Here is a 14,757-nt window from a genome sequence, read left to right as displayed (position 1 = left end):
ATTACAAACTTGTCTACGTGTTTAGAGACTTTCTCCATACTACAGCCTTAGAAACAAGTGATGCTGCACCTTTGTGATATTTTTGGTGGTAGCCTTTCTCACCTGGAGCTCCATTAGAGAATTAATGCATGCAGGAGGAGTGAATACCTTCTCAGTTCTCTTAAGAACAATGTATATCTAATATCACCATTCCAGATACATAAGAGAAAAGTGAATTTATTACATATAATGAAAGCATTGCGATTAATTCTTTTGCTGAATCCCAGGATGCTTGGACTGTAGCTTGACTATTGGAGAAGTGCTTCAGAATTCTGGAACTCATGGAAATAAAAGTTGTTAAAAGCACACTTCCCTCTTAATGGGGGCAGGGAATATGTAGAAGGAATGTAGTGTCATGTAGCAGATTGTTGATACTCCAAAAATGAAACCATTTCCCTAATCAAATGGTTCTGAAACTTTTTTGCTGTAAAGATTGTTTTAGACAGGCGTAATGCCCTGAAGACCATCTGTTCCATACTCAGTCCCATATGGAATTGAAGACTTATCTGCTTAGAATGAATGGAATTAATCAGTTTATTTTAAATAAGATAATGAGTCAGTACCTGGTTTCTAAGTTTCAGAGATTCGTTGAACTGGATTTTGAAATCTAGTTTAAAAGTTTCAAAACTAATGTTTTGGGAATGCTGGTTCTTGAAGTAAAAAGAAAAATGTTCTAGAGCCCTGGAATTTGGGGGAGAATGCTTTTTGCTATAAACATCTTGGAGACTGACATTGTATTTTAATTTATCGAAGACTGAGAAATTCTGCAGAAGGAAGACAGTTTTATTTCTTGACTCCAACTCATTTGAGCATATAGCACCTATTAGTGTCTTATAGACCCTGTGTTTTTTGGAACATACTTTGGGAAATGTTGATCTGTTTCATTTTACATGTGAGGAATATTCTGGGTCGTATAGCTAAGTGATGGCAGGCTTCAAGTGCATCCCATCCCTTCATTTATTATTCTACGCGAGCGGTTCTTTTTCTGCTATACCACCCTGTTTTCCCTTAAGTATTTGATTTATATTAGAAATAAAAGTATAATTGTTGTCATGTGAAAGTATATACCAAGTATATATACCATCTGGCAGAAGTCGAAGAACATATTGTGAGAAGTACAGCACTCTTATATTTGCAGCCTCATTTAATTGGCCCTGTCATTGTAAATGGTTTGCAGACCTTAGGGATGGGCCTCATATGAGTTAGCATATTCCTAGGGGAAATCTGTAAATAGGAGAGAAAGAACTAGTTAACTCCATAAACTCAGAGATAGGGACGCTAATCAGAATTCGTTCTGTGCTTCAGTTAGTAAAACATAGGACATTTTACTTACTTTACTTTGTTTTTCTTATGCTTTAGAGTTAAAACTTCACATTGCTAACTAAGTAAAGGACCCAATTAAACATTTGATTAAACATTTGCACTCCCATTTATCTATTTCATGTGTTAAACATTTATTTCAGCAGTGGAATAAGAAAGTGGTACCAAAAAGGATGTCAGATTCTGAGAATAATGGAAGTCTTTTGGAGACTAAAAGGTTGATCAAAGTGGTGAAAAGAATGGATATTGGAGATGTTCTTGAAGATGTATTGGTAGATTAAGGTATTTCTGGCTTTTTTGATGATAGACCACCATAAAACAGCAGGAAGTCAGAATTTTTAAAGTACTAGCTGTATTTATCAGAGACTTGATTCAAATTTTGAAGGAAGAATGGAAAAAGATTTTCCAACTCAAACACTATAATCTGGTATTCTGAATAAAATTTAAAGAAGTGCCTTATTTAAACATGTGAAGGAGTATATAAGAATTTTATTTCTTGAAGAAGTTATATCCACATTTGTTATTTTCTCACTGACAAAATTGAAAACTTGAGTTGTGGTAATAGTGGCACTTACAAGGCCTTAATCCAAGATCTGTGATGGCCTTTAGAAAGTTATGTGGATAGCCCACATGGTATTAACTAAACTTCATGTATCTCTTTTATGTCAAATCATATTTCTAAAGTTGATTTGATGGTGATGATGTTCTTTTCCTTTCATACCATTTCACCATTTTCTTTTTTGGCAGTATTTTCATTTTCACAACCTGGATTGTGTCTATAAAATCTTATTTCCAAAATGTTTGGAAAGTAGGATTGTCTGTGAAAGCTGTGACTGGTTGGTAAAATAACAGGATTAATGTGTTTTTTTTTTTTTTTTCCAGAATGTAAATTTAGTATAGCATATCAGCTTACGCATTCTTTATTTTCCGGGTTTGTAGTTTCATTACTGTGTAGGTATTAAATACCTCATGAGTATTTGGCAAACTTGGGCTTTCTTAATTTCTGATGGCTTACTGACTGACATGAGCCTTGAAGTTCAGGATGCCATCTATGACTTCTTTTTGTCACTGCAGGCTCAATGTCCAGACAAGTTATATAAGACTAGAGTAGATTAAAGGTGTTATTTATAATTAAGTAATTCTTCAGTCTTTTAAAAAACCTTACCCGCTTTGTTGATAAGGAATTTGAAAGCATCTTGTTCTTGTATAAACTACTGAGTGCTTCTCATATCATACTCACAAGGAGATATTATATTGATTTTTATTAGATTTCATTGGAATGAGGAAGGGAATGACCTTCTTTTGATCTTGTTTTTATATACAGAAGAATTTGAGTAGAAATAAAGCCATCTGTAAATAATTTTAAAAATACATTAAAATTTAGGACAGCTACTACAGCCATACAGAATATTATATATGCTAACAAACAAAAGACTGTTCTCTAAGTAGCAGAATTGAGCTCTGATTTAATAGAGAATAAAATCCAATTGTTACTGCTAGATCATCATTCTTACACTGCTCATAACAGAAGTGATGACTTAATATAATGTTTATTAATTTAATGTTTATATTTAATGCATTAAATACAAGGTTTAAAGTACATTAAGATAATTAAACTCATTGAACTTTTTATGAGATTTTTATTTAAGAGACTGTCCTATATATTTGTTAGGCAGGTTAATAGATACATGTGACATGTAAACTAGAAATTAAAATTTGCATTGTGCTTTTTTGAAGATCCTTTCAAGATGAGAAGAATTTCGAGTTACCATTTCAGCAGACTTTTTTTTTTTTTTTTTTCCAGCAGACTTTTAGATATAGGCCTTTCAGGTTCTGTAGAAACATCTGTTTCGGTTATTTATGGTGCTGATACTGAGTTTTGCTATACTTTATTTCTATGTCTTTTTGCCTTGCCAGACTTTCCTGGGTTGGTAGAAATGGCAAAACAAATAGAAGGAGAACATTTCAGTTCTACTTAAAGCATTTATTCTAGCATTTTATCACATTGTAAGTGTTTTAAAAACAAATATTGCTAATCAAAATAATATAATTTGGAGAAGTATAAAATTAGTTAAAACTCAGGATCTTGGAGACAAAATGTCCTAGTCTACAACTTACTAGATTTGTGATCTTAGATGAGTTAACTTTACTGCTTTGTGCCTTAGTATATTCTCAGTAAACTTGTGATGATTGTATTGTATGTCATTGAGTTGTGAGGTTGAGTGAGGCCATATATATAAAACGCATACTATATTGCTGTATACTAAGCTCTCCATAAGTGTTAAAAAAACAAACAGGTTATGAATATTTACTTGTAATTGATTTTTCAAGTGAAGGTTTATTAATTGAGAATTTTACAATTTGATTTTTAGGAAAAAAATTGTAAGAGGGATATTTATGGCACTATACTTTCTTATGGAGATTTTTAAGAAAATGAGCACAAATTTTTGTTCCTTGCATTTTTTATTATGCAGGAATAAAAATTTACACATGTTAATTTAAAATCTGAAGACTTTTTGTTTTTTAGCCAATTACTCCTATATGCTTGCTTTAGTCCAAAGTTCATTTCCATGCTAGTTTAATATAAATATAATTCAGTTTCTCTGTTTATAGAAGAGAAGATTTTTTTAATCTCTGATTTCTTCCAAATCAGAGTTCTTTGTATAGAACTATTTATCAAAAAAATTAAAAGCCTAAGCAAGACTATCACCATCTGATTAGTTTTCTGATGTTAGTACAGAACATTAATGCTGTTATTTCTACTAGAGTTAGTTTTTAAAGAAAGATTGGAGTGCACTTTATGTCAAATTATTCAGAACCTTTTGTTTTATTTTATATTTTTATTTTAAAGCAAACTTAGGTCTACCAAAAGTTGCAGAAATTAGTACATAGAATTCATCCAGCTTTTGCTAATATTTGTAGAACAAATGTAGAAATCAGGAGTTAATACTAACCATCTGTAAGTTTATTTGCATTTTGATTATAGTCCATTAAATGACCTTGTTTTGGTCCAGGATCCTATCTAGAATTTCACAGTGTATTTAATTGTCATGTCTGTTTAATCTTCTTCAGTCTGGGCTGGTTCTTCATTCTCTTTGCCTTTTGTAACTGTGGCATTTTTGAAGAGTACTAGCTAGTTAGGCTATTTTTTAACTCGTGTGTCTGATGTTCTTTCCTAATCAGATTGAGAATTAAGCATTTTTGGAAAAGATTCCACTGAAGTGATGTTATGTCCTTATCAGTACATTGCATCAGGAGGTACATGTCCTGTTACCGGTGGTGATAAAAGTTAATTTGGTTAAGGAAGTGTCTGTCTGATTTCTACACTATTAATTTACTTTTTTCCTGTGTAAATAATAAGTGTTTTGTGGGAGATATTTTAATACTGTGTCAATATTGTTTCTCATCATATTCCATTAATTTTAACATAAAATTACTTTCACTAAGGTTTTCTGTTTTTGAAATATAGAAGCCTTTTTCATTTAAAGGAGGCAGTGGTAAATTTAAATGTTTCTGTGTTTAGTTGTCTTGACCCTGAAGTTGCCTTTTTAAATGCAGCTTGATTCTGAATTTGACTTTTTTATAGTTGATATATATTTTTAGGATTGCCTTTTATCTTTCATTCTATAGTACATTAACCGCTCTAAAAATGTGTTGCATATTTTCTTTTTTCTTTTTTTTTTACCTTTTTTACTTCCCTATCTTATAGTTAGTAGAACCTGAAGGCACAGTTGGATTAGCTATTGCTTTTCTCTCTTTTAACAAATACTTAATATTTAAACCTAATAGAGTAACTTGAGCCCCAAATTTTGGGATTAGTATCTTTTCCAAAAGGATGAAGAAAAAAATATATTGATAAATCTTGGAATTTGGTTAGATTCTTAAAATAATCTAGTAGGTTTCTTTCCTTCTCATTATATTTTCTTCTCTTTTAGGTTATTGCTTTCCGTGCTCTATGTTCCTTAATTTCCAGGCTTTCTTCCTTATTTTAGTATTTATAAGGTGTATCCTGTTTGATAATATATACAGGGTTGTGGTTTAGCTATAACCTTTTCTTGGAAGCTAAGCAGGGTCGGGCATCCTTAGTACTTGGATGGGGGATACAGCCTTTTCCTCCAGATACAACACAATACTGTGGCTAACTAATTCTAAGGAAGCTGGGCTTTGTTTGTCTGTTTGCTTTTTTGACAAGATCTCTCACTTTTTAAAATTTAAAAGTGAAATTGGGTGTTTTGGCAATATCCAGTTTGTTTTCTTACTAATTTTTGGTCTGCAAAAGAACATTAGAAAATTTATAATGGGTCTTGTAATTTAGCTAAAATTTGTGTCACCTCAGGATAATACCTGTGAAGTTTCAGGTGAAACCTGTGAAGTTTTACGTAGAAATTAACCCTAGATGCTGATGGACACCTCTTCCCCCCCCCCGCCCCCGCCAAAAAAAAGAGACTCCATGAAACTAATACTTATGATGATTTTTATTTCCTTTAGGATAAGAAAGCTTAACTTTAGACATCAGCCGCTTGACAAAGTTCTCCTTAACTTCTTGTTTTTTGACCAGTGGGCTTCATTCATTTGTAAAACCTTTACTGAATTTATTTAACTCAAGTGTGTATAGGGGCTGGAGTTGCAGACTCACTGCTTCTCTTAAGGATGTTCTTTCATTTTCTTCTTAATGCCAGTTGGGCCTGATCTGGACATTTGAAGGGATTTGTGGGAAATTCTTATTCTTTGCAGAAGTGCCTTAGAACTAGTAAGAATTAATGATAAAAGATAAGAAGAAGATATTTCTGTGTCATGTTCCCAGTTTAGAGTGAAAGTGAAGTCTCTCAATCATGTCCGACTCTTTGCAACCCCATGGACTGTAGCCTACCAGGCTACTCTGTCCATGGGATTTTCCAGGCAAGAGTACTGGAGTGGGTTGCCATTTCCTTCTCCAGGGGATCTTCCCAACCCAGGGATTGAACCTGGGTCTCCCGCATTGTAGGTAGACGCTTTACCATCTGAGCCACCATATGACTCTTAAGATGTTTTGTTTTATGAATTGTCTGTAAATTTCTAATTTAGACTTCAAATTAGTCTTCTGTAACACAAGAGAATAGAAATCATAGTCTTCGTAGAAATGTGTTACCTTCCATTTCATTGCTTAAAAATGATTGGTGAATCTTTCTCTTTTCATTGATATTAGAAATGGTTAGACCTAATAAATGTTATATGCTTATTTAGTAATTTAGTATTGAGAACAAATATTGCAAATAGTTTGTACATTTCAGGAGAGTTTCTTAAGAGTGGTATTTATATATAAAATACTTAGATTGTTTCTGATTTGAATGTAACTTAATATTCAGTAAGAATCTTTAAACTTTAATAATGGAAAAAACTAAAATGATAGATGAATAGACCTTCGGCTTCCTTGTTTAAGTTCTTCTGTTGCATTTCAGCATTGCTGATTTTCTTAGCTTTGGTTTGTAATTTCTTCTTTACTGGTTGAACTGTAAATCCTGAAGCGGAGTAATTTCTTTTTTCCCTCTTGAAACATCACATCGAAGAATGCTGTCTGTTAAAACAGAATTACGTTAGGTCTTACTGTGTCTTTCTTGTGAGCCTCAATCAGTAGTAGTCTTGCAAAGGCTATTCTTTCTTGTTTGAATAATGGTCTCATTTTGAAAGTGCCTTTACATTTTTCTGTGTAAGTGATTATCAATCCATAGTCTTCATAAATTAACTCCTGAAGCAAGAGAGATACAGTTCTCCTCAGTGATTCAAATAATTCCTATTTAAGGAAATCTGTTTAGTTCATTTTTGAGTATGAATATGTTGAATCCACAAGTTTTGGCATACTTAAGGAAAAATAGAGAAGTGATATCTTGAAAGTAATCTGACTTGGGAGAATTTCATAAGTGGGTCTATTTCTCCAGCCAGCTCTCTTATTTAACTTACATAACTTAACCCAAGGACATTGGGTTTTTTTATACTAAGTTTGTTGCCTTTTTAATTTATATATTCTGTGGGGCCTGGTAAATCAAGGATTTGGAGCTCCTACTTAAGGAGAAACTGTAAATTTAGACCATTATTAATCTGAGCAAGATAATGATTTCTTGGGAGTTGTTTCTCATTTTCAAAGTGAAGTGGGCTTCTAAATTTAAATTACTGAGTAATTTTTTTCCATAATGGAATGCTCCCTTTTTGTCTGTATTTTCAATCAGATATATCACTGTGCTACTGATTAGTATTTATAAAATGAAGAAAAACTAGGAAATTTGGAAAGTCATATCTTGATAGTTTCTGAATATATTTTAAACTGTATCTTAGTTAAGTTTTACTTAGCTCTCATTCATTTGAGAGTCTTTAAATTTTCATGATTTATATTGAAATATTATTAGGTATGAAAAAGAATTTGTCAAGAAAATTGATTAGAAAAGGGTAGAGGTTGATTAATAATTTTAAAAGTGCTTTTGTCATACCTGTTTCCACAGTATAGGTCCACTGAAAACAAATGAGATAGCTCTGATGTATCAGTTTTAAGCCTTTCTCATCTGTTAAAGAGCCACTCCTTAAGAACTCCAGCTGTGGAATACTTTGCTAATCTATTTGTGATTTTTGACCCTTGAAAATACCTATTTAGATTTTGTTTTCTTGAGAGATTGAATATTCAGAGCTTTTCTTTTTGTGCTCTTTTCCTCTTGTTATCCCTCACGTTCCTCCTAATGTGATTTTACTGTAAAATACTGTTTAAAGACCTTGGGATTTAAAATCTATTGGAAATTTGAAATGAAAAAATAGCTGCCACATACACTCATAAAATACTGTTGTAGTTATTTATTTGATATCTCTTGTTAGATGACAGTTTCACCCCCTTGACTTCCTTTTACTTCTTTTTTCATTTCTTTAAAATTTGGAAATTATAGATTTGATGGTTAAATTTATAGGTTTTCTAAGTCTGAACCATTTTCATTTCTCACTTGTAGAGAATTGAATATATTCCTAAGGTACTAAAGGGTTATATTACCTCATTCCTTCATCTTCAGGCTTAAAAATTTTTTCCTTACTCTAATTGTTGTTAGGTAATGGAATAACCATTCCTTTTCAGCTGTTGGCATTTTTCCAAACTGGCTGGCAGAGCCAGGAGGAAGTGAAGGCATTAAAACTAACTTTGGTTGGTTGCTACCTTCTTAGTGCTGAACCTATAACCTTTGTGGGTTGATTGATAGAGAACAAGAGAGCGCAGTCCTCGTTCCACTAACAGGTAAGGAACCCTTGTGATAACCAGTTGGGGTGAGAGAGAGAGAAATTATTTGATAGCCTTTTTTCTTAATTTATCCCCAAATATAACATGTCCCTGAAGTCGGACAGTGACTGCCCATGTTCCATACAGCAGGAGCATACAGCACCTTTCTACTTAGAATAAGATCTGAAATTTAATAGGGGTGTATCATTCTGTACCACAAAATACAGTTGGTCTGTTTTCCACTGTTAAATTTATCCTGCAGTCCCTCTAACTTTAAATATTATATATATCTGCCTATCTTATTCTCCTTTCAGCTTTTCCTTGATCAGATACTATGTGCTTTGAACTTCCTTCTCTTGTTCACCTTATTTCTATAATAAAGTGAACTATTTTCCAGTATCTTTATCATCATCTATTATTTGGGTATATCTTAACTGCTTTAATTTCTGCATTGAAGCCATTAATGATTATTTCCTGGTCCTTCTTGACCCCAAACCAAATGATCATGTTTGAAAAGGATTTTTAGTCCGTATTGCCTATGTCCACTATTCTGCCCTCCCACTTTTAAAGATGAGTGCTTGAAGAATAAATCTTTCTCAGTGACAGTAGGCATAGCTTGATAAAATTCAGGTTTATTTTTATACTGCTATAATAAGGGACTGTAGTCTGATTAATTCTTTAAATTACTGAAGAATTAAAAAACTGAGAACAAATTCCGCTTCTTAAGGTTTAGTGGTATTCCTGTTAATATGCTTGATTATTCTATTTCTGCTTTTCAATCCATCGTCTTCTCTTTGACAGCAGAATTAATTGGGACTCCTCCTTTAATATATCTGAGGTCAAGTGCCTTTGCATGTCCCTTTAAGACACTTATGATCTTGTTTACCAGTCCTAATTTATCATTTTTATATTTGGTCTTCCACTTGAAGTTGAGTGGTTTGTCACACACTGTGTTATGACTTAGACCGAGCTAGTTCCCTTCTTAATAGTTACTGAGTAATTAATCATTCGTGGTGAAAGACTTCTAAAATTCAAATTAAGAAGGCACTGAAGAATGTGTGCGCAGAGGTGGCTCCTTTTTGTCCCGAGGATAAGTCATTACAAGCTCAAATGATCAGAGAATGTAATTTCTTAATAAGAGTTTTTTCTTAAATCTATATTCAGCTCTCTATTTCAGTGCTTCTCTCCTACCAGAGGTGCAAGGAGTGATCCTAGAACCACAGATACAGCCAAGACCACGGAGAGCTTTTGACGTCAGGGGTCCACTTTCTCCACTGAACCTTTGGAGGCAGAATATCCAGCTTCTGGAGAGAGTTGGGAAAGGGTAATAAACAAGTGGGTGCTTTCCATTATTTACTTGGGTTTATTTATAGACTGGAGTGTCCTTCCATTGCCCATGTAATTCTGTTGTTTACTCCTTGGGTTCATAGAAGAACCAAGTGGGGCTGCAATCTGTTTGTTTTTCTAAGAATGCTAACTAGTGCCCTTTCAGAAAAGAGACTTAAGATGTAGTTAATTTTCTCTCCAGATAATTAAAGCAGTGGCTGATTTGGGGGCACTGATTTGGTGAATGCCTGTGTAGTCCACAGGAATTTTTAAAAGGAAATATTTGCCCATTTTAACCTTTACTGGTGTTAGTGTACTTCTCAGTGCTCTTTTATATTCCAGTATTTAAGAAGTTTCTGTATTTTGTCTTCGGGCAAACTGGACATCTGAATTTTCCTAATTTACACCATCTGATGTCCAGGTGTTATCCTGCCCTATTAGTGAGAACTTTTTGGTCTATTCTCCTATGTTGAACTTTAGGACTTCATATCAGGTAGATCTTTAACAAGATGCAATGATAGTACCATTATGGTTTTACTGTCAAATCTAGGCTTCATTCTTTAATACGATACATACGAATGAATATGTTTCAGGAGATACTATCCCTGAAAGCTTTGTTAAATATACTCACAAGTAGTTTTCCAGTCCCTAGGAATAATGTTATCTGTGGCAAAAGAACCTTGTCCTAGATTTTCCCCATGGCATTAATACAGTTTTCTGTTAGTATCTTTGATGCCAAGGGTAGGATTTGATTTCAGGAAGTTCTTATCATCTACAGTGGGTAGAACGTGAACTTTGGTGCCTTTGGCAAGTTTTCATTTTTTCCTTGGTGGATTCCTTCTGTGACTCCAGGTATCTTGATAATGGGAGACTGGTTTATTTGTTCTCTAATTGCCCAGATTTCTTTCAACTGGTAAACATCCTCCTTCAGCCAAAGGAACTCCTCTAGCAGAGCCTTCATGGATGATATCTGTCACACATGCAGCAACTGCAGTTTGGAAGGCAGTGGTGAACGGAGCCACGCACTATGTCTAGAAGACACAAGGATGAGAGAGCCACCTGACCTTGTCATTGACAAACTTTAAGAATTCTCTCTGGTGTACTCTTGATCTGGAAATGGAAAGGCTCAGATAATGACGTAATTTTCTCAGATTGGAACTTTACATGACCATGAAACTATTCCTTTCTATTCAGAAGACTGAACTAGAGGAAGCATGAGAGACTCCTTTCTTTAAAAAAGCAGCTCTCTATCTGTTTCACTTAAAAGATTTGTGGGATTGAAAATCACCTTAAGGAAGCAGGCAGACTTTCTGGTAGTCTCGGAGACCCAGAAAACTTAATGAAACTTGTCTTTTGTTGCCCAACACTGAAAAGAACTAGGAAGTAAAGGGTGAAAATCTTAATTATTCCTAAATTACTTTTAATATTAGGATGTACTTTTTCGGTTTATTTTTTCCTAGTCTTGAGCCTTATTCTTGTCGAATCAGCAGATTCCAGTATAGAAGTAGAGGCACCTTCTAAGTTAAGTCTTTTAAAGTAAATACCTGTTAAACTTGAGGTATTGTTCTGCATTTGCAGGCATTCTAAAGTTGAATGATCCTGAAACAGAGAGTTATTTTATAGAGCAAAGGCAAGTAGTAGTAGTAGAATAAGCCTCTGTGTGTGAATTAAGTGTTGCAAGAAAGTTATCCAAACTATGGATTTGATAAATTGATGGAAGTAGCTATCAAAATGTTTTATTTCTCTTTTTAGTATCTATTAAACTAGTCAGTTGAAAGCTACTAAAGAAGTTTTTTAAAGTTATGCCATGCTGCCAGTTTGTCTTATTTGGTTTACATTTTAAGAATAGAAATTCTAGAGATAACACTGTGGAAGCATCTAAATGTTTTAGGAATCTTAAGAGGTTTTAGAAACCACACTTGCTAGGTTATAACCTGGCCTTTAGTCTTTGTTGGCTATGTGTGGGACCCGTTTTCCCCTCATTAATTATACATAAACTTTTGTATGTATGGTACTTAAAAGTAAGTTTAGAAGATCAATTTGAGCTAAAATTTCCCGGGAGAGCTCTGAATTCCCATAAACAATTACAACTTTTTACTCTTGATTTGCTTTTGTTAAAAGTTAATAAGATAGTTTTTACAAACACATATAAATTAAAAAATAACTACTCAACATTTTAGAAGGAACTCAGGGAACTGAAGGCCAGTTTATGGCCTTTTGTTTCAGTTTTGAAGAGAAATGATTTAGTCTCTTAATCCCATTCATCTCATGCTTTGATTAAATTTTAGCTTTGTTCCTTAAAGTGTGCAAAAGAAATGTAAGTGCATTTCTATTCATCTCATGCCACTGAAAGCTATTTAAAAGTGAAACTTCATGTATATTAATGTGAACTGATTTGTTTAAACTTTTATTTTGATTTTCTTTCAAATTTTAAAATATTTCATGTCACAATATGCAATCCTATATTTTTCAGTGTTTATTTTATGAATATTAATATAAGGTAACTTTTTTCTAGAATGACTAATTGTGTAACATTTGTATTATGTGATCATTTGAAAAACTAATAAATATTTTCTCCATGAAAAAAATGCACTTACTGATAAATGGCTTATTTTTCTTTCAGGAGTAGAAAATGGAAACTATAACAGTATTTTAAAATGTATTTTAATTTTATGTGTCTTCCTCTTAAGTATTTCTGAATATATATTCTATCCTTGTATGTGTTAAACTTTTTTGAGAAAAAAATTATTTAAACTGTTGAATTGAAATGACTTTTCATTGGGTCACACAGTGCCAAATTAAGGAAATAGGTGATCTATTTAGTCTTGTTTTTGCACTTTACTGATTAACTTCACCTTAGCTTTGTTTCCAGAATTGGATTTTTTTAGATGCCATTTTCGTATGTCAATTTTGCAAACCATTAAAACTCTTGAGTTAATATTGAAAATATCAGGAGTAATATGCTCAAGTCTTTTTTAAAGTGAGATCTTGATAAACGTAGACCCTTACCTAATTGCATACAGAAGACATTTCTTCTAGTCAGAAAAAGAATATTTGAGAATAGTGACTTATTGGAGAACTGTTCAATTAGTGGGTGCTGTTATAATAGGAGAAAGTATTTTACATTTTGATGTTCTGCTTGAACAAGTAATTGTAGAAGGGGAAATCTTAACTTACAGAGTCTCTTTCTTTTAACCTTACCAAGAGAACATGCGAAAGGATAAAATTTGGTTTTCATGATTCTTGTCTTTATATCTACATAAACTTAATTAGAGCCATTAGAACAACTTACCTTTTTATGCAGTCTGCTAGAAACAAGAGGAGATCTCTCTTTTGATTTGATGAAAATTTGTAAGCAGACTGCTGAAATTAAAAAACTTTATGGTGGGGTCCTAGGTGACAAATAAGTTTAGTTAATGACAGCTTGTGGATTAAAATGATCTAATTTGGCTCTCTAAAGAAATTATACTCTGAAAAAAAGAATTATAAAAGGAAATTATGATTTAGAATAGCTATTGTATTTACAGTGTGGGAGAGGAGCTAAAGTTCTTGGCTTTATTAGTCTAGTAAGTTTGGAAAAGATGAGTAAAAATACTGTGGATAAAATTTTGTTTTTAGAATTAAAGCTATTAAAAGATTCACAGACAAAATGTATTTCTGTGAAAGATGGGAGACTGTTTCCTTGAGTACAAAAGAATTTAGAAGCCTTAACTATATGTATTTAAAAGATGTAGGGCAGGGAGTGTTAAATGAAAGCATTGCACTGGAAATTTCAAACATATTGTAAAAAGAGTGGTGAAGTGAGAGTTTTAAAAATAATTTTCATTACATGAACTCTTCCCTACACTATCAGTAGCCTCAAAATAAAAACAGTTATGAATATTGAACATGGCTTTATGTTTGCGGTATAAGAACTAAGCTTATTGTTTCACTATGATTCATAGGACTAGCTCTAGAATAAAATAGTTTTTTTAAATTTGAGTAAAGAAAGTTTTTTTTTTAATAACTTCTGTTTTAAAGGAGATAAATGTCAATAAGAAGTGTGACTACAAGTACTGACATATATATATGATAAATATATCCATAAATCTTACTTGATTTTGCTGTATTCAAACACTTGAGCAAAATGTCAGTGCCTAGATGTCCTAAGCAATTTCTTGATTTTTTAAAATTCAGATATTTTTATTTCCCATTTTAAAAAGTTCACATTAACTTAGTCTTGAAATGTGGAATATTTGTATTTCCAAAATAAGCACATAGGTGCTCTTTAAAGGTTTTTCCCACTTAAATGTACATCTAAGGTAATCAGATTACTGCAGTAAAAAAAGACAAAAACAGAAAAACATGCTAGGGAACTTTGAAGTGTGCATCGGAGTTTTCAGGAATTGTGATCAAAGTGATCTCTACTCAAGAGGTAAGGTATGGCATGTAGGTAGAAAATGTTTAGAATATTTTCAGTGTAACATCTGGTGATAAAGTGACCTACAACAGATATCCTTGGATTTTCAGACAGATGTAGAATTACGGAAAGAATTTTTCTTTAAATTTGTCCCAGAGAAGAGCAATGGGTAAACCACAAATTTGTTTGGAGTGAACTTAGGAACATATGTCTATCTACATTGTACTCTCTGTACCTGGCCTACTGTATTCCAGGCATCTCCTACCCTTGCTCTTTTTTTTTAACCCTTGTTCTCTTAATGTTTATGATCCATACTTAATTTAGTATTTCTTATGCACTGAGCACTGTTAAAATACTGTACTTTACATGGAAAGTTGAGTATATATTTTATGAGGTTATTCCCTGGTTGTTGGTTGTGTATGCTTATTTTTATTAAACGAAACCTAAA

General features: G+C 32.8%; 1 protein-coding gene across 10 annotated transcripts in view; it reads left to right on the top strand.

The window, feature by feature from the left end:
- Nucleotides 1-14,757, top strand: part of TSC22D1 (TSC22 domain family member 1) — a 125,676-nt gene that overhangs the window by 23,650 nt on the left and 87,269 nt on the right. For 2 of the 10 annotated variants that reach the window (XR_009691240.1, XR_009691237.1), the window contains 2 exons: nucleotides 9,749-9,919; nucleotides 10,810-10,946. The exons of 2 other annotated variants lie outside the window; for them this stretch is intronic. Coding sequence is in view for 3 of the 8 variants with exons in the window: in XM_061133122.1 (XP_060989105.1) it covers nucleotides 9,762-9,908; nucleotides 10,810-10,945 (283 nt within the window). In the remaining 5 variants the exon portion in view is untranslated. Of the gene's footprint in view, nucleotides 1-8,446; nucleotides 8,603-9,748; nucleotides 9,920-10,809; nucleotides 12,511-14,757 lie in introns of those variants that run through there. 6 more of the 10 variants (XR_009691236.1, XR_009691238.1, XR_009691239.1 and 3 more) reach the window with 6 other exon arrangements.

Source organism: Dama dama, chromosome 30 (genome assembly GCF_033118175.1).
Source record: "Dama dama isolate Ldn47 chromosome 30, ASM3311817v1, whole genome shotgun sequence".
In the NCBI taxonomy this organism is placed as follows: Eukaryota; Metazoa; Chordata; class Mammalia; order Artiodactyla; family Cervidae; genus Dama; species Dama dama.
This window is presented reverse-complemented; position numbering and strand designations above follow the sequence as displayed.